At 37.3% G+C, this 22,240-nt stretch overlaps 2 protein-coding genes across 2 annotated transcripts in view; both read left to right on the forward strand.

Annotated features, from left to right (window-relative positions):
• Positions 1-22,240, forward strand: part of LOC114267892 (BURP domain-containing protein 6) — a 103,724-nt gene that overhangs the window by 7,467 nt on the left and 74,017 nt on the right. The window lies entirely within an intron of this gene.
• The window catches only part of LOC114267893 (BURP domain protein RD22), a 30,691-nt gene continuing 14,322 nt past the window's right edge, over positions 5,872-22,240 (forward strand). The window contains 3 exon segments of the mRNA XM_082875022.1: positions 5,872-5,985; positions 6,622-6,675; positions 12,551-12,758. Coding sequence (XP_082731148.1) covers positions 12,578-12,758 — 181 coding nt within the window. The 5' untranslated portion in view covers positions 5,872-5,985; positions 6,622-6,675; positions 12,551-12,577.

The following is a 22,240-nucleotide window of genomic DNA, read 5'->3' on the forward strand; positions in this document are numbered from 1 at the left end:
TAGAAATTTATAGCAATTTACAAGTTGGAATTAAACTGATTCCTTATCTTTACTTTTTGAAATTTGTAGCAATTTACAAGTCGAAGTTAAGCCGAGATTATTCCTTAATTCACTTGTTGAAATTTGTAGCAATTTACAAGTTGGAAATAAGCTGATTCCTTATCTTCACTTGTTGAAATTTGTAACAATTTACAAGTCGAAGTTAAGCCGAGATTATTCCTTAATTCACTTGTTGAAATTTGTAGCAATTTACAAGTTGGAATTAAGCTGATTTCTTATCATCACTTGTTGAAATTTGTAGCAATTTACAAGTCGAAGTTAAGCCGAGATTATTCCTTAATTCACTTGTTGAAATTTGTAGCAATTTACAAGATAATGTTAAGCCGACATGCGATCATCTATTGAAATTTGTAGCAATTTACAGGTTGAGGTAAAAAGCGAAGTATATTGTTAAAATTTGTAGCAATTTGCAAGCAGATCATTGTTATAACTTGAGAAAAATTTACAGTATATGTTAACACTTGTTGAAATTTGCAGCAATTTACAAGTAGGTTAGACCGAGATCACTGTTTAAATACTTGTTGAAACTTGAGAAAAAGTCTGCAAAGTGAACATTGAATAGTATATGTTTTACACTTGTTGAAACTTATGAAAAGTTCGCAGGCCAGTATCTTGCCGAAGTAAAAGTTTTGTAGTTATTATACCTGAAGTATATAAACCCGAGAAGATTGCACAAAGGTGGCAAGATATGAAAGACATACAAAATATTCTAAGTATAGAACCATGCAGAAGAAAATCAAGAGAAATTAAAAGATTACAGCATCCATAGAAAAACAGTTGCAATTGTATACAAAAGAAGGCACTACGGCCTACCAGAAGTAAATTGTTTCGAAGTAACAAAGAAAGGCACATCGGCCATGAGAGGAAGCTTACATTGTCCAGAAAACAAAACAAAGTACAAGGGTACAAAAGAAAAGACATGAAAGTTAAGACTTCTCAATATCAGTATCGGGCTGGATCTGAACTTCAGAGGTCTCCTGAAGAGATACCTCGGCTTCCTTATCTGCAGCAATCTCGGCGTCGATCTCAGCAAGGGTTTCATCAATGCTCTTGCCGATTTGAGGAACATCAGATGATGCTTGCCTAAGAGTGGTCTCCTTGATAACCTCCTCGTCCTCCTCATGAGTCATGTCTAGGACTTGATCCTCCTGAGGAGGTGACTTGGTCACACTGGTATCCTTGGGCTTCCTTACCAAAGTTTCATCATCATCCTTATCCTCATCCTTAGATTCAGACTCAGATTCATCTTCAGCATGGCTTGGAGGTGGAGGAAATGGAAGAAGAATATCGTCGGCTTTGCGCAGTGGCGAATCGTCAGGAATGTTAAGCTTCTTGGCAAGGGCCATCCAACCAAGAGAGAAGCCCCTGTTGCATGCCTACCTGACTTGAAGTTTATATTCCTCAGTAACGTCGGTCATGCCCTGGGCGTAAGCCTTCTCATCAGCTTCCTTGATTTCGGCTTTTTTGGTGACCAGAGCCTTCTGAAGCTCTTTTTCGGCTTAGGCCTTTTTTACCTCGGCCTCTTTTTTCTCAGCCTCGGCAACTTTTCTGATAACCTCAGCAGACTCCGTTTTTTCTTCGGCCATCTGTTGGGCCTTAGTGGCAGCCTCGGCCTGATCTTCCAGCTTCTTCATCTTAGTTAGAACAGTTTTGTTTTCCTTTTTCAAGGCAGAAACCTCCCGCCTCATATCAGCCAACTTCTCCCTTGTTTTAAAAGCTTGCATGGAGAGAGAATGGGCATGTTGAATGGCCTGAAAGAACCCAAGGGAAAAGTTATTACACAAACCTTGCAAGTATAGAAAAAGGGACAAAAAGACAAGTTACCAAATGGGGGAACTTACTTGTACAGAGCGTTGGAGCATGAGGGCGTAGTTCTCGTACTCGCTCATCTTGGCATTTCGCTCAAGATCACCAGGAAGAAGAACAGCAGTACTGAGTGCCACGCCGACGTTTATGTCTTCGGCACTGTCAGAAGCTAGAACAGGCTTATCCTCCAGGGTGATTTCAAGCACCTAGGGGACTCTTGGTACTTTGGAACCCGAGGTCGTCGCAGACGATAACCTCGGCTTCTTCGATTGAGTGGACTCTGACGGCTGGGCCTCAGCAAACCTCTTGGCAGAAGCAGAAGCACTCTTTCTACTCTCAGCCAATTGTGAGGTGGGCAGAGCATCCTCAGCCTCAACCTCAGTAGCTTTAGCCTTGGGCTGAGCCTTTTTGATCCTTTTTGGCTTTGGTGGGGGCATGGATTGAGCTGGAACAGCATCAACGTCGGCAGGTAGGTCGGCTAAGAGATCTACAGCAACAGGCTTCGGGCGACCCATCTCAGCAGTTTTGACAAGTCGTCGCCGACGTTTTCTTTCTGGTATTGGGATTAAGTATGGGGCCAAGGTAGATGGTAGATGGTTGATTGGTTGGATCAGATGTTGACTCCTGATCTGTTCGTTATGTAGAGGCAGTTTGAGTTGAGGCAGTAGGAGGACAAAGGCTTTTCTTCTTTCGTTTGGGAACGTCGGGCAGTGTAGACTTGTACGTCGGAATGAAATTCAGCACCAGTGGAGCCTTGTGCTTTTGGATTGGAAGATCTAGGACCCTCTTTAAGTCTCTGCTGGGGACGTAGGATTGGCGAAAGTTTTTTGGTAACTTACGAACGTTTGCAAGAAGAAACAAACATTAGAAACAAGATAAAATATTGAAGACTTGAACAGAAATAACTAAAGTATTGATACTGGGCTCTTACCCTTACCCTCTTTAATTGATCGGGGAAAAGGGTAGAGATGGGCGTCCTCGTCTGCGCCAAACTCCCAATTTCCCGAAGCAATAACGTAGTCATCTCCAGCCCCCTTGTTGGAGTCTGGGAGGTCAGCTACGATTTTGTATTCTGTCGACCTCGGCTTAAGATAATAAACGAAGCCTTTTTCCTTCAAGCTAAGGGGGCACATGGTATAACAGTACTGAATGTCGGCCAGGGTGATCCTAGCGTTCTCTTGCCTAGCTAAAGCTATGATGCCATTGATCACTCGATAAGAGTTTATGGCAAGTTGCATGGGGTTCAACTTGTAAAAGTGAAGAATTTCGCGAAAGAGAATGTTAAGTGGGAGCCGGAGTCCGCACTCAGTAAAAGCTACTATAGGAAAGGGCATTAAATCATCTGTGGGCATGATAGAGTCATTTTCTTCAGCTGGCCTCAGGTGGACATCGGCAGGAATAGAAAACTCTTGCCTAAAGTACTCAAGTTTGGTCGGGGTGTCTACCCTATGTCTCCACATACCCATAACGTCGGCCTAAAGACAGTGGGCTAGGTTTCAAAAAGAATGTGCTCTTACGGGATTATCGGGACCTCGGCGAAACCCTAGGTATATACTGGTAAGGATTGTTTCAGCTTTTTCCTAAGAATTGACAGATTCTATAGACAAATCCCAAATCTAAAACTATGGGGGTAAAGATTGAAAGAGGGCAGAGATCTGGCAAAGACACAAAAAACAGAAAACAAAGGCGAAATTTCAGAAACAAGAACAGGGATGGGCTATCAAGAACATGAAGAATACAGAAGTAAAAGGTCAAGAACAGTGGCAAGAAAGTGTTGAAACAATGCAAGTGTTCAAAATATGAACGAAATCATGGAATAGAATCATGGCAGTAAGTAAACAAAAGCACATAGAAGAAATTGGGAAAGAGAGGAAAGAGGCTTACCAGAACAAATAAAGCCGGGATGAAAGTCGCCGAAGTAAGGCAACGGTTGCAGACACGACGAAACGGCGAAACCCTCGCTGAAGTGGAAGAATGAGGACGGTTGCAGAGCTTGAAGCTAGAACAATGGCGGATTTGGGAAAAGTTTCAGAGAGAGAGAAAACTAGAAAATCAAGCGCAAAAGTAAAGAAATGAAGAAGAGAGTAAAGTTTTATCAAAAACTTGAAACGGCGGCAAAGCACGGCATTTATTGCTCCTGGAGGAACGCGTGCGTCAGACGGCGCAGACGGATGAAAGACGGCTTACAAGCGCGTCACAGACACGGACCAATGAAGATAGAACACATAGGGGGAACGGTTGAGAAGAGGTGCACGACAGCTCATGTGTGTGGAGGAGTTCATTTGGGTTCTTGTTCTCTGATGAAGGCATGTCGGCCTAAAATGAATGATCTCGGCCGAAGAGTTCTCACGCTGAGGTATTGGAAGAAAATACAGGTATAGGTTCCATCACCTCAAAATGCCGAGGTAATAGAACCTAGGGGGCAGTTGTGGGGATGTATTTTCTGTATACCAACACGTGGTGTCAGCCGAGGTGCCACGTGTCGTGGTAGTTATGCCGAGGTTATCTCCAAAGATATCGGAATCCGAGATAAGCGGATAAGGGACAGGAGTCCTAGAGAAAAGAGAAGACTTTACTAAAGATAAGGATAAAGCTCTTAGGGAGTTTATCTTTATCTCTTGAAGAGTCCAAAGTCAGTATTGAATTGGAGTCCATAGAAGTCAAGCTTCTAGTAGGACTTGGATTGAGTAAACTATAAAAGAAAGGCACCCCCGTTGGTCTAAGGTACACAGTTTTATACTCAATCTTCTGAGTTTAGCACTTGATTATCTTTGAGAGATATACTGACTTGATCGTCGGAGTGCCCCCGGGTGGAAGAGCCACCGCCCGAGCCTTTTCTTTCTGTTACAGGTTTGCTGAAGCCATCTATTCTACCGGTGCTCTCCAGCTGATTACTAGGCGGGCAGTGTGGTCAGAAAATTACCCACACAGTTTTTTGATTCACAAATTTGGCAAACGTAATGGATATAATACAATTTATTTTACGGCTGATTATAATTTTTTTATTTTAAAATTTATGTTAGAGAGTTTATTGCAACTATTATTTACAATTTATAAAATATGGATAAATTGAAAAAATTGAAAAAAATGGACAATTTAAAAGTTGAGGGAATGATATTTGTAATTTCTGTTTACAATTTTTTAGCAAAATTCATAATAACATAGTAACTACTAAACTTATAGTTTCTTACCCAAAAAAAAAAAAACACAAGCAAATATATATATAAAAAAATTATTATTATGAAAGTACTTACTTATAATTAGAATTTATATTTTCTCATTTTTTCCTTGCAAATTTTTTTATCTTTAATCAAATTCATACAATATTTTTTTTGTCTTTCACTTCACTTTTCACCATTTTCATTTTCCACCACTTATTTGATTCTCATCAAACAAATTATATGACAGGCTAATAAAATTCAGGCCTTGTTGGGCATGATCTAAAATAGTCAAAAAGTCACTATCTTATTTAAATCATATCATCTTATTTAAGTCACATCACCTCTCTAACACATCACTTTAAACCCAATCCATACTCAACCCATATTTCATAAAAAGTCAAAAAGTACACTTATTTAGATCATCTCAAACCAACCCTAAAGCTAAGGACTCAAAAAAAAATTGCCACGAAAACTGTCCAGAACACAAGTGTATGGTTGAGATTTGATTTATTGTTTTGTGAGATTCATGACTTAGGTCTCATTTGGGAATAAACTATTTACTAACTTTTTAATTTTTTGACTAAAATATGAGGTAAAAAATACTAGTATGTTTGGGGTGACTTTTTGACTTTTTACGAAAAGATATGCAAAAAATAGAGAGAAAATAGAATCTTTGACTTTGTGAAATTGGTTATAAGCTTTTTGACTTTTTTGATAACTTTTTGACTTTTTGACTAAAATATTAACTTGTCAAACGAGACCTTAGATAAATCTCAACCACACAATGATATTTCTAAATAAATTTTTAAATTTGTAACATTATTGATAAAGTTTTTATTTTCCCTCCGCTGACACACGTGGCAAGCCATGCAGCTCTGTCTCCCCAAGCTTACTGGCACTCGGTGTTGCCAAACACTCACTCCCATGCCCAAGGCTGTCAAGAATCTTCTACCACAAGGTTCCTCTCCTTTTCCCTACAATTTTGAGTTAATACTAATCATGATTTTGAGATATAAATCTTATCTTCCATTTATCTTCATGAATTTCAGAATTCAACTGATAATAAGCGGCGGTTTGACAATTAAAAATTTTAATTAAAAAGTCAAAAAATTTATAAAAAAAAAATTTCAATTCATACAAAAAAATTTAAAGAAATACTTCACCTTACCTTTTACACATTTTTTTCATAAAAAGTAAAAAAAGCCATTTCTCAAACGATCTCAAAATTTTAGTTAAAATCCTTTCCATTCACCTTACCTTACCTTTCACCTTTCACCTTTCACTTCATATTATTTTAATTAAAAAGTCAAAAAATTACTTAAAAAGTCATTTTTCAAACGATCCCAAAATTTAACTCAAGTGAAAAGATTGTCACATGTTAAGTTACATGTCAATTTTTTATTTCTTACAAATTTAATTATATAAAAACTCAACTGTTTTACTATATTATTGTGGAAAAATTAAAAATTTTAAATTGAAAGTCTGTTGTAGCAGTTAAAAAAAAAACAACAACAACAAATGATGAATTCATCAATTTGACTTTTGAGTATATGGATCTTGAATTTGTATATATTTTTTGAAAAAACTTTTGCAGAAGCCAACTTGCGCAGAAGTGATAAGGATGTTGTAGGGCATATTGATTTTGCTAGTGAGGAGGATCATCATATATTATAACTCAAACACTCAAATATCTTTTAGTATTTAGATTCTTTTTTTATAATCATTTTTCCTTTATTATTGTCTCCAATTCATATTTGTAGGCTTAGCAATTCAATTGGGTTCGTGAAATCCACCATGTGTATTACTCTGATAATTTGATCCGTTTAATTTTGAATTAATACTAATCATGCTTATTGAGACATGATTTTGAGATATAAATCCTATCTTCCATATGTCTTCATGAATTTCAGATTTCAACTGATAATAAGGATTCGTTTGACAATTAAAAATTTTAGTTAAAAATTTTAAAAATTTCAAAAATTTCAATTCATATAAAAAATAAAAAAAACTCACCTTACTTTTTACACAATTTTTTCTTAAAAGTTAAAAAAAATAATAAAAAAATAAAAAAAGAAGTCATTCCTTAATATATTAGTTTTTTCACCTCATATTTTAGTTAAAATGTCAAAAAATAACTTAAAAAGTCATTTTTCAAACGATTCCAAAATTTTAACTCAAGTAAAAAGATTGTCACATGTCAATTTTTTATTTCCACAAACTTAATTATATAAAACTCAATTTTCTTACTATATCATTGTGAAAAAAAAATAAAAATAAATAAATTGAAAGTCTCTAGCAATTTAAAAAAAAAAAAACCAACATATGATGAATTCATCAATTTGACTTTTGAGTATATATATATTTGAAAAAACTTTTGCAGAAGCCAACGTGCACCTTATTTTGTTAATGAGGATCATCAACTATATTATCAAACACTCAAATATCTTTAAGTATTTACTTATTTTTTCTGAAAAACCATTTTCCTTTTATTATTGTCTTCAATTCGTATTTGTAGGCTTGGCAGTTCAATTGGGTTCATGAAATCCATCACGTGTCTCACTCTAATAATTTGATCTATTTAATTTAGAGATTTTTATGTGTCATTCACGGGTTCATATTTGTAGTGACTTTTTTTTCATCATATTTGCCTTCAAAGAAATAGATAATAAGTATAATTTTACAAATAGATTGTCAATTTTTGTAAGGCAAATATGACGAAATAATATGACTATGACTACTAAAGCAACATATATATTTATTTGTTAAGGGGGAATAATTGAAAAGTTTTAGTAGGAACAAGGGTTTACCAATGTTAAAAGTATGTATTATTGATTGATGTGTATATATTACAAGATTGATGTATATATTGATATTTTGTTATGTTTACAATGATCAAATATATAGAAGAGAAGAAGGTAGTAGGTGAAGTGGTAGGGGATGAAGTGGAGGTGGTAGTGGTAGGTTAGGTGAGGAGGTGAGTGTGTGTGGTAGGTAGTAGTGGGTTAGGTTTAGTGGGTTTAACAGCCCCCCTCAAACTCAAGGAGGTTAGACACAAACCAACTTGAGTTTGGAGAGAGTTACAAAACAGAAAAATAAACTGATAAATAAAATAAAACAGGATAGGAGACACGGTATGGTCGTGTCAGACCGTTGTAGCAGACAGTTTACGGGGTCATGTCGGACCGTTGAAGCAGACACTGTGTGGTCGTGTCAGATGTAGAAGACAGTTTATGGGGTCATGTCGGACCGTTGGAGTAGACAGTTTACGGGGTCATGTTGGACCGATGTAGCAGGACAGTTTACGGGGTCATGTCGGACCGTTGTAGAAGACAGTTTACGGGGTCATGTCGGACCGTTGTAGAAGACACTGTGTGGTCGTGTCAGACCGATGTAGAAGACAGTTTATGGGGTCATGTCGGACCGTTGGAGCAGACAGTTTACGGGGTCATGTCGGACCGTTGTTGAAGACAGTTTACGGGGTCATGTCGGACCGTTGGAGAAGACAGTTTACGGGGTCATGTCGGACCGATGTAGCAGGACAGTTTACGGGGTCATGTCGGACCGTTGTAGAAGACAGTTTATGGGGTCATGTCGGACCGTTGTAGAAGCTGTAGTGGTGCACCGAGGAGGCGACTTAGGGAGTGCGCCATGAGCGACTTATACATGATACTGGTATAACCCCCCCTCAAACTCAAATAGGTGTGAAGATAGAAACCTATTTGAGGTTGAAACAAAGGGATTGATAAAGCTGACCGGTGTAAAAGACACTGTATGAGTGTGTATATAGGCTGCCCAAAAAATATACATGGATGTAGATATCGAGCCCTCAAAAGTCGTGCCCTCAAAAGGTGTGCCCGCACCCTCAAAAGGCGTGCCATCAAAAGGCGTGCCCGAATGCATCAAAAGGCGTGCCATGAAAAGGCGTGCCAGTTTGTCGGCGAGAAGAGGCGCGCGATGCGCGTGGCTGCCTCGGCTATTTAACCAAGACGGAGCTGAGGCCGAGGCAGAGGCTGAGACAAGAAACTGAGAGAAACCTCTGAAGAATTCTGCGTTGTGCTGAGAGAGAGAGGCTGTAACACTGTTGTGCTGAGAGAGAGAGTCTGTAACACTCTGTTGCGAGAGAAAATGGCTTCGTCGTCCCGTGGGCTGCTCACTCTCTTTCCCGATCTCAACGAGTCCACAGGAGAGAGAACTGGTGCGGTGTCCCATGAACCTCAACCAAACACCACTGGGTTTGCTCCGTTGAACTTTCCGATGCAGTCGGTGGAGCAAAAAATGGCAGTGCAAACGGATGTGGAGGCTAATCAGTATACTTTGAAGGCATGTGTGGAGTCCATGACGGCGGTCACAAACTTGTCGCACCGGCTGCAGAGTAGGACAAATGAGGTGCAGCAATTAAACTCCCAGCTAGCTCTGCTCCAACGCATGTATAAGGATGCGCGAGCAGAGATAAGCGTGCTAAGGGCAGAAAACAAGGAGCTGAAGCGGAAGGCTACCGTGATGTTCCGACTTAGGGAGTGCGCCATGAGCGACTTATACATGATAGCTGAAGCGGAAGGCTACCGTGATGTTCCGATTTGGAGGGCCGCCATATGCTGCAGTGGAGGAGCAGGGAGTAGTGATCGTGCCCAGTGGAGTGGGAAACACGGAGGCAACACCGTCAAGGGCCGCCCAGGACGGAGGCAAAAAGAAAAGACCGGCGGCAGAATAGAGAAGAAGTGAGGTCGATGTATGGCCGCTGCAGAAAAGAAAACAAAGCTTGTGTTGTTGTTGTTGTTTTTTTTTTTTTTTTTTTCGGTGTAAAAATTGTGATCGGGGTGGATCCCTGAGATGAATAAAATAGGGGTTGTTGTGCAAATTTGTAAATGTTTGTTTGTTTGTTTTTTTTTTTTTTTTTTTTTTTTTGGTTGTGAAAAGAAGGGATTCGAAAAAATAAAAAGAAATAAATAAATAAGGGGATGGTGATGAAATGATGAGTGTGGGGATGATGAATATAAAATGATGAAGAAAAAGAATAAAGGTTGGAGTGGGAACAGACGGTTAATGGTTCTGAAACAGTGGGATGAAAAAGAAAAAAAATATATATATATATATATATAATAATAATAAAAAGAATGGGACAAAGTGGGAGTGTGTGGAGAATTATTATTTTAGAGGATGGGGTATGGCAGCATGATGATTATGTCTTTGTTTTGGGGGTGTGAATGTATGGTGTGTGGGTTGGTGCCGAGAGTGAGAAAGCTGGTTTGGTGAGGAAAGGAAAAGGAAGTGGAGTGTCAGATCCACTCACACTTGTTTTTGTGTTTTTGCTTTTAAACAAACATGGCTCTCATAGAGAGAGAGAAAGAACAAACATGGCTCTCAAATATGGGTAGTATTTGTATCCCGGTATTTGATATGAAAGAAGATTCTGTAGGAAAATCAGAGAAAATAGTAGAAGCATGCAGGGAGTGAGGATGTTGCAGGATCATCAACCACGGCGTCTCACCGGAGTTGATGGCGGAGATGAAAGCGGCGACGCAGTCTCTGATGGAGCTCCCGGTGGAGAGCAAACGGTGGTGATGATGAGGACGATACTGAACCGGAACATGATGAGGGTACTGAACCGGCACCGCAATCGGGACATGGAAAGCAGGGTTGGGACCAAGTCACCTCGGTGGCCCGAGGCGAAGAAGAAGAGGAGGAAGAAGATGAGTTGCTGCGAGGGACGAACTCGGGTGCAGCGGCGGCACCATTGACGTGGCAAAGGTGGCGTTGCATGTCTGAATATGTGTGTGATGTCCCTCTGTTGAGTGGTGTGTGTTCTTTGGTCTCTAGAGAGAGAGAGAGATGGCTAGAGAGAGGAAGATGAAGTTACAGTCTGGGTATGTGTAGAGGTCCGGCGGGCGGCCAAGTTGAGGCTGCCGCCCGCCGGTGAAGCAAAATGAATAGGTTTTTAACCTTGCTCTGATACCATGTTAAAAGTATGTATTATTGATTGATGTGTATATATTACAAGATTGATGTATATATTGATATTTTGTTATGTTTACAATGATCAAATATATAGAAGAGAAGAAGGTAGTAGGTGAAGTGGTAGGGGATGAAGTGGAGGTGGTAGTGGTAGGTTAGGTGAGGAGGTGAGTGTGTGTGGTAGGTAGTAGTGGGTTAGGTTTAGTGGGTTTAACAACCAATAAGCTCTCTTGACTTTTTGATGCACTAAGAAGTTCTATTCACTTTTAATTACTGAAACAAACTCCTACTTTTTTTTATTTTTTTAGCAACATTTTGTATAAAAAGTGTCACTAATTGTTAATTTTTAATAAGAGTTTAAAAATTTTATTGCGAAACCTCACTAGTTAACATTTTTTAGCGACAGATTTAGAAAAACATCACTAATTATTAGTTTTCAGGGTTTTTGATCTATACAACTACTTATGGAACTTAATAGTGCACAAGTCCTTGTAACAGGACCTGTAAGTAATTAATCTTATTTTTTAATGATCTATATAGAATGACCTACAAATAAAATGATTGGATCATCTGACCTAATTAGACTATTCACAAATGTGGACTAGGGACAATTTCCTTGCTTTTTAACTAATCATGAAATTTCAAGCCTTGTTGAGCTTTCCCTTAGTAAGGTGTGGACATTGAGTTTTTAAGTTTGCCATTCTCCCCAACTGGATTAACAATGTTTCAAAGAAACTAAAGATCCAAGAAGGGTTTTATTACTTTTAGAAGTCCTCACTCGGTTATAGATCTCAATGATAAACACTATTATTCGAAGATAATTTTTATTTAGTCTAGATGGAAATTTGTTAGTCTAACCATATGGATAGTTTTTATTTAACATAATTCTTATTTGATAATTAATCTAAAAATAGATGTAAAACATGTAAATACAAGATATAAATCAAGAAATAACAAATCGAAAGTGATAAAACTATTTACTACATGAGAAGACAACAACAACAACAACAAAAAAAAGAAAAAAAAATTAAAGAAAAATAAGATGAAAGAGCCAATATGATAAAAGTCATTAGTCTAATAACATCATAAAAAGAAGCAAGTCAAAACTAGCTAAAAACGTACTAGTTTCATGGAAGTATGCTACAACATAAAGATAGTATCACATACTATAAGAGAAAATTCTAACATATAAGTTTACAGTTTTTATTTATTTATTTATTTTTATTTTAAAAAAAAAAAAAAACTCTCCTACTAATACAGTTAAAAAGGGTGAAAAGGATGAACACAAACACTCAAACATCTTTATATAAAACCAAAATTTTAACTCAAATAAATAATAAGATTATCACATGTCAAGTTACGTGCCAATCTTTGATTTCTCACTAACTTAATTATACAAAACCCAACTTTCTTATGTGTGAAAATTAAAATTTTGAATTGAGAGTCTCTAGCAATTCAAAGAAAAATACAAATGATGAGTTCATCAATTTGGCTTTTGAGTATATGGATCTTGAATTTATATGTTTTATTTGTTTTTTGTTTTTTTCTTTTTATTGAAAAAACTTTTGCAGAAGCCAACGTGCGTAGAGAGGATAAGGATGCAAGAGCAATTCTTTACAACGTGGGCAGAGGGGATAAGGATTTACAACGTGGGCAGAGGAGATAAGGATGCAAGAGCGATTCTTTACAATGTGGGCAGAGGAGATAAGGATGCAAGAGCGATTCTTGACAACGTGGGCAGAGGGGATAAAGATGCAAGAGCGATTCTTTATTTTGCTGGTGAGCATCATCAACTACATTATAAATAAAACACTCAAATATCTTTTAATTTATTTTTTTACACTATTATTGTCTAAAATTCATATTTGTAGACTCAACAGTTCAATTGGGTTTATGAAATCCACCACTTGTCTCATTTTGATAATTTGATCTGTTTAATTTCTAAGTTTAGGTTGTTCATTGAAAAAAAAAAATGATTAGACAAATGTAGTGACTTTATTTAGTTAAAATTTTATTTCAAAATAACTTTCGAAATATTAAATTTATCATTCAAAATATTGAAACCATACCTTTAAAATGAGTGTAATATTAAATATATTTAACAAAAAAATTAAAAATTAAACATTTATTAATGAACAAAAAATTATATAATTTGTTAGTTACTAGTTGGAGAGTCTGAATTCATCACCACCATTCTGAAGATTTGTTAATTTTAATGAACAAACATTAATTAACTTTGTTAATTTACATAATTTTGAATAGTAAATTTTGGAAGGAAATATTTAGAGAAAAAAATAAAATACTATATATGAAAAAATACTATATATATTCAATTTTTGAATTGTAAAATACTATATATTCAATTTTTGAATAAAAAAGTGGGGATTTTTTTTTTAAGGTCCCTGGTATTAAGATTTTATAACATAAAGGACACCCAATATTTTCATAATGTCTAAGGTCTCTCAACATCGATCTAGAAAAAATTCGATCCAAAGAACTCTGGATCGAATTTTCTCTGGACTTCATAGAGAAATTCTGGTTTACAGAGAATTTCTCTAGTTGAACTTTCTCTGGATCCTTTCACAAAGAATTTTCACAAAGAAATTCTGATTTGAATTCTCTAGATTATGGATCCAGAGAATTTTCTCTGGTCGAAAAAATTGTTTACTTCTGTACAATCCTTTCTCTATGAAAATCAGAGAAAATTCAAGGGTAATCTAGAGAAAATTTAAGAGTAATCCAGAGAAAATTGCCAAATTTAAAGAAAATTCAAAGGCAATCAAGAGAAAAGTGCCAATCAAGAGAAAAGTGCCAAATCCAGAGAAAAGTGGCCAAATCCAAAAGAATTCTGGGAATCCAAAGAAATTCAACACTGTCAACACAAAATTTCTCTGGTTTGTAGGAAACATTGTATTCAACACTATCAACACATTTCTCTAGATTCAGAGAAATTTTGAACGTAAAGACGTTGTATTCAACATTGGATATATATATACGCTGACATTGTATATATATATATATGTAGAGAAAGCATTGTATACAATTTCTCTGTCAGCACATTTTTCTGGATTCACAGAAAATTTCTCTATCAGTTCTATCTCCTCATTGTTGATAAATTCAACACTGTCAAAAGAAATTCAAGGGTTCTCTGTATGTGTATATATATATATGTATGTATCATATATATATATATATATATATATACATTGTTATTCTCAACATAATCTAACAGAAGTATTTGGAGAAGTTTTCCATTTATGTTTTGTAATTATATTAACCTTTTTGTAATAGTTGTCTAAATATTCAAAGAAAAGAATTTCCATACTATATTCAATCATAAAATCTTACCAATTTCTGCTCTTAAGATTAGATTGTTTCAAACCAAAGTCAGATTTTTAGGTTGTGATATTCACCAGAATACTATTTTACCTATTAGTCGTTTCATTGAATTTGCGTCTAAATTCCCTGGTGAAATCTTAGATAAAACTCAGCTACAACGGTTTTTAGGATCGTTGAATTATATTGCTGAATTTTACAAAGACCTTAGGAAAACTTTTCAACCCCTGTTTGATCGGTTAAAAGACAATCCTCCTCCTTGGTCTTCTACTCATACTACTATTGTTAAACAGGTTAAACAATATGTCAAGTCTCTTCCTTGTCTTGGTATTCCTACTGAAAATTCATTCAAAATTATCCAAACCGATGCCTCTGATATCGGTTATGGCGGCATCCTTCTCCAGCAAATTACTCCTCAGTCATCTGAACAAATTGTTCGTTATCATTCTGGTGTCTGGAATAAAGCACAAAAGAATTATAGTACTATTAAAAAAGAAATTTTATCTACTGTTTTATGTATCAGTAAATTTCAAGATGATATTTTAAACAACAATTTTTACTTCGTGTTGATTGCAAATCTGCTAAATATGTTTTAGAAAAAGATGTTCAAAATCTTGCTAGTAAGCAAATTTTTGCCCGTTGGCAATCTATTTTAAGTATTTTCGATTTTACTATTGAATATATACCTAGTTGTCAAAATTCCATTCCTGATTTCCTTACTCAGAAATTTTTACAGGGGGGATAGGGATGGCCACTCCATTTATTGCTTACGACAAAACCCAAATTATCCATTACCGTGATCTGATTCACCAAACTGCTTATCGCATTGCCCAGTTAAAATTAGCCAGAAAAACTACTAAACGTGCTCAATACATTCAGTATCACCAAATTCAAGCTCGTCGTCATTTACTTGCTGATTATTACAACCGTTTGGATTTTCATCATACTTATTTAGATCTCCTTAGTGGTTGCTAATTTTTATTGCTAACCTTTATTTCTTTTCAAACAGATGTCTCGCCCAAGGCCCCCTTCTAAAGCCTTGGTCCCAACTAGTCAACCCTTTATTCCTCCTTTAGAGTTAGTCACCCAATACCATCCTATTGAAATGATTAACCGTTACCAAGTTCTTGGTAATATTCCTCAACCTAGTTTCACATCTGCTTTGGCCACTGATCATTTTGCTTCATCCAGCCAAGCAGTTACTCCATACCCTCCTAATCCTATTAAAACTGCTCGATCTGATTATGTTGACTCAACAACTACTAATCTCTTTTTCAAAGAACCTAGTCACCCAAAGAGTCAATCTGTTAATGATCTAGTTAAAACTTATTTCCCTCATGGATGGCATTTTGTTCCTCTCCATCCAGAGAAAACAATCACCTTCTATAAAGACATCCTGCTCAACCATCAGTCAATTGTGATTAAACTCATTTATGATCGTACTTACACTAGTAAAGTGGTTTACCATTCACTTTATATTCACAATTTTGTTTCCTTAGTTGAATGGGGTTTTCCTTGTCAACTTCGTGATTTACCTAATCACTCCTTTCAGTATAATTATTATGATTATATTGATGCAAAGTCCTCCTATATCAAAATGAAACATTTAGTCACTCCTGGTTTCTTCAATTTGATCAAAAGTTTAAGTCAGAATTACCTATTTGGTTTCTGAGATGGTGGACCCATTATGGTGCCATTCCAGACATCTTCTCATCAGTAATTTTGGATCAAGTCAATTACTTCTCCACTGTTTTCTCATTTACTCCACAGCAAAGAAAATTCCCTCAATTGCTTATTTTTATATCCAAATATAAAATCCTTTGGATATTCAACTGGCAATATGGTATTTCTGGTAAAGTGATTCAGCGGCTACATAAGAATTGTAATAAAAAATTGTTTAATGGAGTGAAATAAACAATTCTTCAAAATACATAACTTGAAAATGAACTTGAAAAGAAAATTACAGAGATAGGTTTTTCTCTTGAGGAAGGAATGCTCTCAATTTTTTCTAACTCTGCCTTATTCTTAACTAAAGAGGCCCTTTTATAATCAAAAGAGACCACTGTTAGCCTTGTGAGTGAATACTATAAGCCTTGTGAGTGAATAGTCTTGACTTGAAAGGAGCATCAGAAGCACATGGGAGTTGTCTACTACTTTCGGTGAGTGACTAAAACTTTTACTGGGCTGAATTTGTCGGTGGGATGAATCATGATGAATGATGAATAGTAATGTTGACTTTTTGATGAATAGTGAACAGTAAAGTTGACTTTTTTATTATTCATTGCTTGGAGGCATGTGATTGAGGGAATCAATATAGATATATATACTAGCAGCTTTTCTCAAAAGCCGAGTATTGATTGAGGCTAATAATTATAGCTATATAGAATCCAATGACTGAATTAAGAATATGGGTCCTGAGCATCTTGGAACTCGGGTCCATAAGCCACAGTATTATTTCCCCCGGGCTAGGGCTTCATGACCATAAGCCACAGTATTATGTTCCCTGGGCGAGGGCCTCCGCTAAGGATACCACAATTATGTTCCAGGAAAATTTGGACAATCATTCGTACAAAACATAGCATTCCAGGGTACTTGTCATTTCATATCATTAACAAATATTTAAAGTTAAACATAGCTTTACGGAGTTCTTATTCACCGTCTGATTAAACTTGCATTATACAATATACAAAAGATTCTACAAATATGCATATACTAGAGAGCATATGTAACCAAACAGTTTGCAATGCAAGTACAGCACAACTTATAGCACATAATTGCCCAAATCAAAACACTTAAGCATATTCTCGATGCTTTCGAATTCATACTTATCACATGAATGCATCCTAGATCTTTTCTAGGCGCTTATTGCTCTTTTGGACAAGTGCGTGAGTTATTAACTCGTGCTCTGATACCACTCTGTCACGACCCGAACCCGCCCCCATGGGTTAAGGACGTAACCGGCCAGTAATCCTAAGATTACCTACGGCCTCAAACCAAACCAAGCGTATTTTAACAGAGTTAATGGGGGCCAAACGGAAGCAATTTAAAACTTTGTCCATAGAGCTGTGCTTACATGGCACATCAAAACAAACCATACATATGTACGTTAATAACTCACAACAGAAACATAGTGATATAGGTTCTGTACAGACAGGATCATCCAAAACTAAGTCAACCCATAAAAACTATAAGCAGACATATACAAAACTTCGCCAACCTGACAAAATGCAAATACACAACAAAAAGGCGAAGGCGGGTCTCATGCGTGAGACACAAGGGCTGACTCTCTCAAAACCTTAGTGGTTCCATACAGACTTCTCTGAGGCTGGGTCTGGACTTCTCTTGGCTCACCTACAAACACATGAATGAGCGTGAGCGAAAGCCCAGTGAATAATATCAAATCAAATACAGAAGTTACATAACGATGTAGATCAACATGTTCCAAACGGCCTTAGGCCCAATTCATATTTCCATTTAACAGCAAAATATATAACTATACGAAATTCAAACCAAGTGACTGTAGTTCTAAACATTCTGGCCCTTGGCCCATTTAAATTTCCATTCATGTCAAAACGGCCTTCGGCCCATTCATTTATGTCAAAACGGCCTTCGGCCCGTTCATTTATGTCAAAATGGCCTTCGGCCCGTTCGTTTACGTCAAAACGGCCTTCGGCCCATACATTCGTGTCAAAACGGCCTTCGGCCCACTCATTCATGTCAAAACGACCTTAGGTCCATTTATTTCTATCAAAACGACCTTCGGTCCACTCATTCATTTCAAAACGGCCTTTGGCCCACTCATTCATTTCAAAACGGCCTTTGGCCACTCATTCATTTCAAAACGGCCTTTGGCCCACTCATTCATTTCAAACGGCCTTTGGCCCACTCATTCATTTCAAAACGGCCTTTGGCCCATTTATGCTTATCGAAACAACCTTGGGTCCATTTATGCATTCATATCAGACTTACGTCCACAATCCCACAATCCCAGTTAGCAATTCATAAAGCTTCAAAGGGAGTAAACAATTGGACATTTACAAGCATTCAAATATCGATATTACTCACAGTGATTGGCTTGTGGATTCGCCCTGGAGCTTGACCCTACACATTCCGTGAACACAAAAGGGGTCATTAACAATTCAATCCGTTCCTTAATTCACATATTCCTCTTTTAGGCTTTATTCTTATCTCATTAGCTCATTTACAATGCTTAACATAAGCCTAAGAATGCTTGCAAGTGAAAGAGAACGGAAAACAGAACACAAAATGCAAAAAACAGGATTTCAGAAAATAGGGTCCCCGCTCGAGCATGGACTTCCCCGCTCGAGCGGACCCTTAGGTCTGCAAAAGTACTGGTTGCCTTCAATTCCAGCTCGAGCGTGAACTCGGCCGCTCGAGCGGACTGCCTGTCTACATAGCTCCCCGCTCGAGCGTCAACTTCCCCGCTCGAGCGGGAACCATGTCTGCAGAAAATGCTGGGAGCTCGATTTCTCCGCTCGAGCGTCAGGTTCCCCGCTCGAGCGGACATCAAAATTCTGGGTTTTCCAGATTGTGTTCTTGAGCTCCCTTCAACATTCAAACCGTCATTTCATGCTTTTGGTGGCTCCAATTTCACATATACTTGTACTAGCATGGTATAAACACCAAAATACATCTTCATGGAGCCCAATTTCATAAATCAAATACATGCATGGCTCAATTTAATTCAAGCTCAATTCTATCATACACATTCATGCATTCCAAAGCTCCTATCTTTAATTATTCAACATGCATGCTAATCTTGACTTCATTTTCATTCCAAATAATGCAAATGGTGCTCATTCTCATGGAGCTCAACAAAAACATGCTTGCATGTAAGATTTAACACCTTTATTTCCATATTCAACTTAATACATGCATGATTATGCAAAATCATGGTGATCTTACACATACATGTGCACATTAGCTTCAAATTCATCAATTATAGCACAGCTCTTGTTCTTGATCACCAATAAATCTTTAATTCACAAAATCACAAGTTCAATCTCATGAATTTACTCACCTAGGAGCCTTAAACACCCAAGCTCTAGCCAAATCTTGAGCTAAATCCCCAATTTCCCAAGCTTGAGCCAAAAATTACACAATTCTCTCATTCTCTCTCTCTATAGCCGGCTCTCTCTCTTTATTTTGAGTCCCAAATTCAGCCAAATGAAATAAAGAAGAGAGGATGGAGAGTGTAGTGACTTAACAACAAAACCCACTAAGGCCAATATAATATTAATAAGGTAATTGGGCTCTAATTCATCAATTTAATCAACTTAATCTGACCCGAATCAATTTCTAATTAAATTTCACCGTAGGCTCTAAAAATTATGCCGACCACAATGGCGTAATCAATTTCGGGTTCTGTGGCCGATAAGGCCTCCAATTTAATTTCCGAAGTGGTAAAATCAAACAGATATTCCTACGGTGAACAGATAGAAATTCAAAACCACATATTTTCACATAATGGCATACAAAACCATAACAAACACATAATCACATCTTATTAAGGACCAATTAACATATTACGGGACAGGGGTATTACAGTCTTCCCCCCTTTAGGAAGTTTGGTCCTCCAAACTTAATTCACCTTTAGTCAGGCACAATTCGGAACACTTTTTATTCAATGGTTCCAACCCTTTTGGTAGTTAGCTGCTTAGTCTCAAAATCGAGCAACACTCTGCTCTCAATCAGTCAAAGACTCAACTTTTCCTCCATACAAGACTTGTATGGTGTCACACCAAACTAGAGCGCAAGCTACTGTCGTAGACAAAGTTTGCCAATGATGGATGGATTCCCCCAACTACCTTGGAAATCTAAAACATACATTTGGAGCATTCCCTCCAGAATCAAAAAGGTTCCTTCTGACTGTACATCAATTTACGGATGGAAAGTAACGCCGAATCATAATTCAGTTTCGTAACAAATTCATAATTCGTCCAGATCATACACAGAAATCATAAGTCATGATTAAGTTTACGTGATACGTCCATTAGCATTAACAGATCAGAACGGAACAGAGTAGAACAGAACATATGCACGTGGGGTCACGAATAACCAGTTCCATAAAGGAACCTCCGGATCCGGGTAACATAACAGAACAGAAGCTGAGCCCCCATTGCCTCTTGAAGGCTTTTCAGAATTCAAACACATTTTAGAATTTCTGTCTAAACAATAGATACTGGGACCCCATGTAAACGAACGATCTTATCGATGTAAACAGTGGCTAGTCTACAAGCATCATACAAAATTTTATAGGGAGAAATGGGCAACTTCAATAACTTTACCTACAATAGCCCAAATGGGACTTACACCTTGGGTACTCAAGGTAGCCCCACAACGAAACTCGTAGCCACATATTCCCATTTCCATTCCAAAATGGAGAGAGGTTGAAGTAGTCCCGCCACTATCTAAAATTCAACTTCGACCTGTTGGCACCAAAAAAAATATTTAGGCATATTCACCAACTGACCTCTTCAAGGTAGGTCACCAACATATTTATTTCAATGTCAGCTAACTTTATCACAGAAGTTCGGTTTATTCCGTGTCACGAAAGTTCAATTCATTCTTCAATAATTCCACGATTCACAATCCAATTCGGTATTCAGTCTAGTGACGCATCACAGTTATCCAAGGTCAATCAAAAGTCTTCAGAAATTCAAAGTGGATCCAGACACTGATTCCCTAACCAACAAAGGTAGTACCGAGGCAATTACCCACACAACGCATATAGTCCGTACATCCCCATAATACTGATTGTAAATTACAATAACATCGAAGCAGGCAATTTCTGACATAATACACGTGTTCTCAATTCATCCAACAGTTTATAGTTCACAGTTCGGTTCAATATTCAATTCCCTGTTCTATCGAGTCTTTCCACATTATCTGATAGTCATCAAAAGCATAAGGCAATTCATATATAAACGTCTATAATGGCAAAGGTAGTATCAAAGGAGTCAATCACATGTTAAGCACAATTTACACATCCTCAGGACCCCAATTACAGAATATAATGGCGCTGGGCAGGTATTCACACGGTGTACTAAATTCGCACACTTATGGATAATCAGGATTTTTCAAAGCTTCTTGGATATCTATAACATTTACATAATGCCAAAGGATGACATTCCAAACAAAACAAAGGAATAATCGTCTCGGAATCGAAGCACACTCGTCCGCGACCGTTGGTGGCCGATTCCAGATCGATTAGTCAAACCCACCCGTACGAAACCGTCGGTGGCAAAAGGTATCTTAATCAAAGGTGCTACATAGGCTTAACGTCCCCTAGCACAAAAGGACACTCTAAGAATGTCATCAAAGCAACACAACACCATTCACTATAACCTGATTTCTCCAAAACCTGGTAACACTGAAGCAATCGCTCTCCCTTACAAAACATGCTCTGATCAGTCAAAGACAAATGTTCAGTACTGCTCGAAATCAAATCAATCTACCGTCATCAGTCCCCATAGCATCAAACCAACCAGGATGGGACAATACACAAGCATCGTTCCTTAAGACACCCAATCACGGGATTTGTACAATTCAGTTCATCTATAACACATATGTCCTCAATAGTCGAAGGTTGGTTCTCAATGGTGTTCATAGGTAGATTAATCTATTGATAGCCCACAAAAGGTCTTTCAAATAAGTCAAGCATTCCAAACGGATTCAAGTTTTAGGTCCATCAGTTTTCCTGCCAATAATAATCTGGTCATTTATTTATAGACAATTCTTAACCCCTTTTTACAAAATCAACTTAGATAGAGGTTCTTATCAATCAATCCAAGCAAAGGTCTTGTCAGATTAAATCTAGCAAAGGTCCCGTCAAATTATACCCAATGAGGGTTCTATCGGGTCAATTCAGATAACAATTTTCTCAAACAGGGCACATTCGGTTC

The sequence above is a fragment of the Camellia sinensis genome, chromosome 6 (genome assembly GCF_055761805.1).
Source record: "Camellia sinensis isolate YWXY chromosome 6, ASM5576180v1, whole genome shotgun sequence".
Lineage (NCBI taxonomy): Eukaryota > Viridiplantae > Streptophyta > Magnoliopsida > Ericales > Theaceae > Camellia > Camellia sinensis.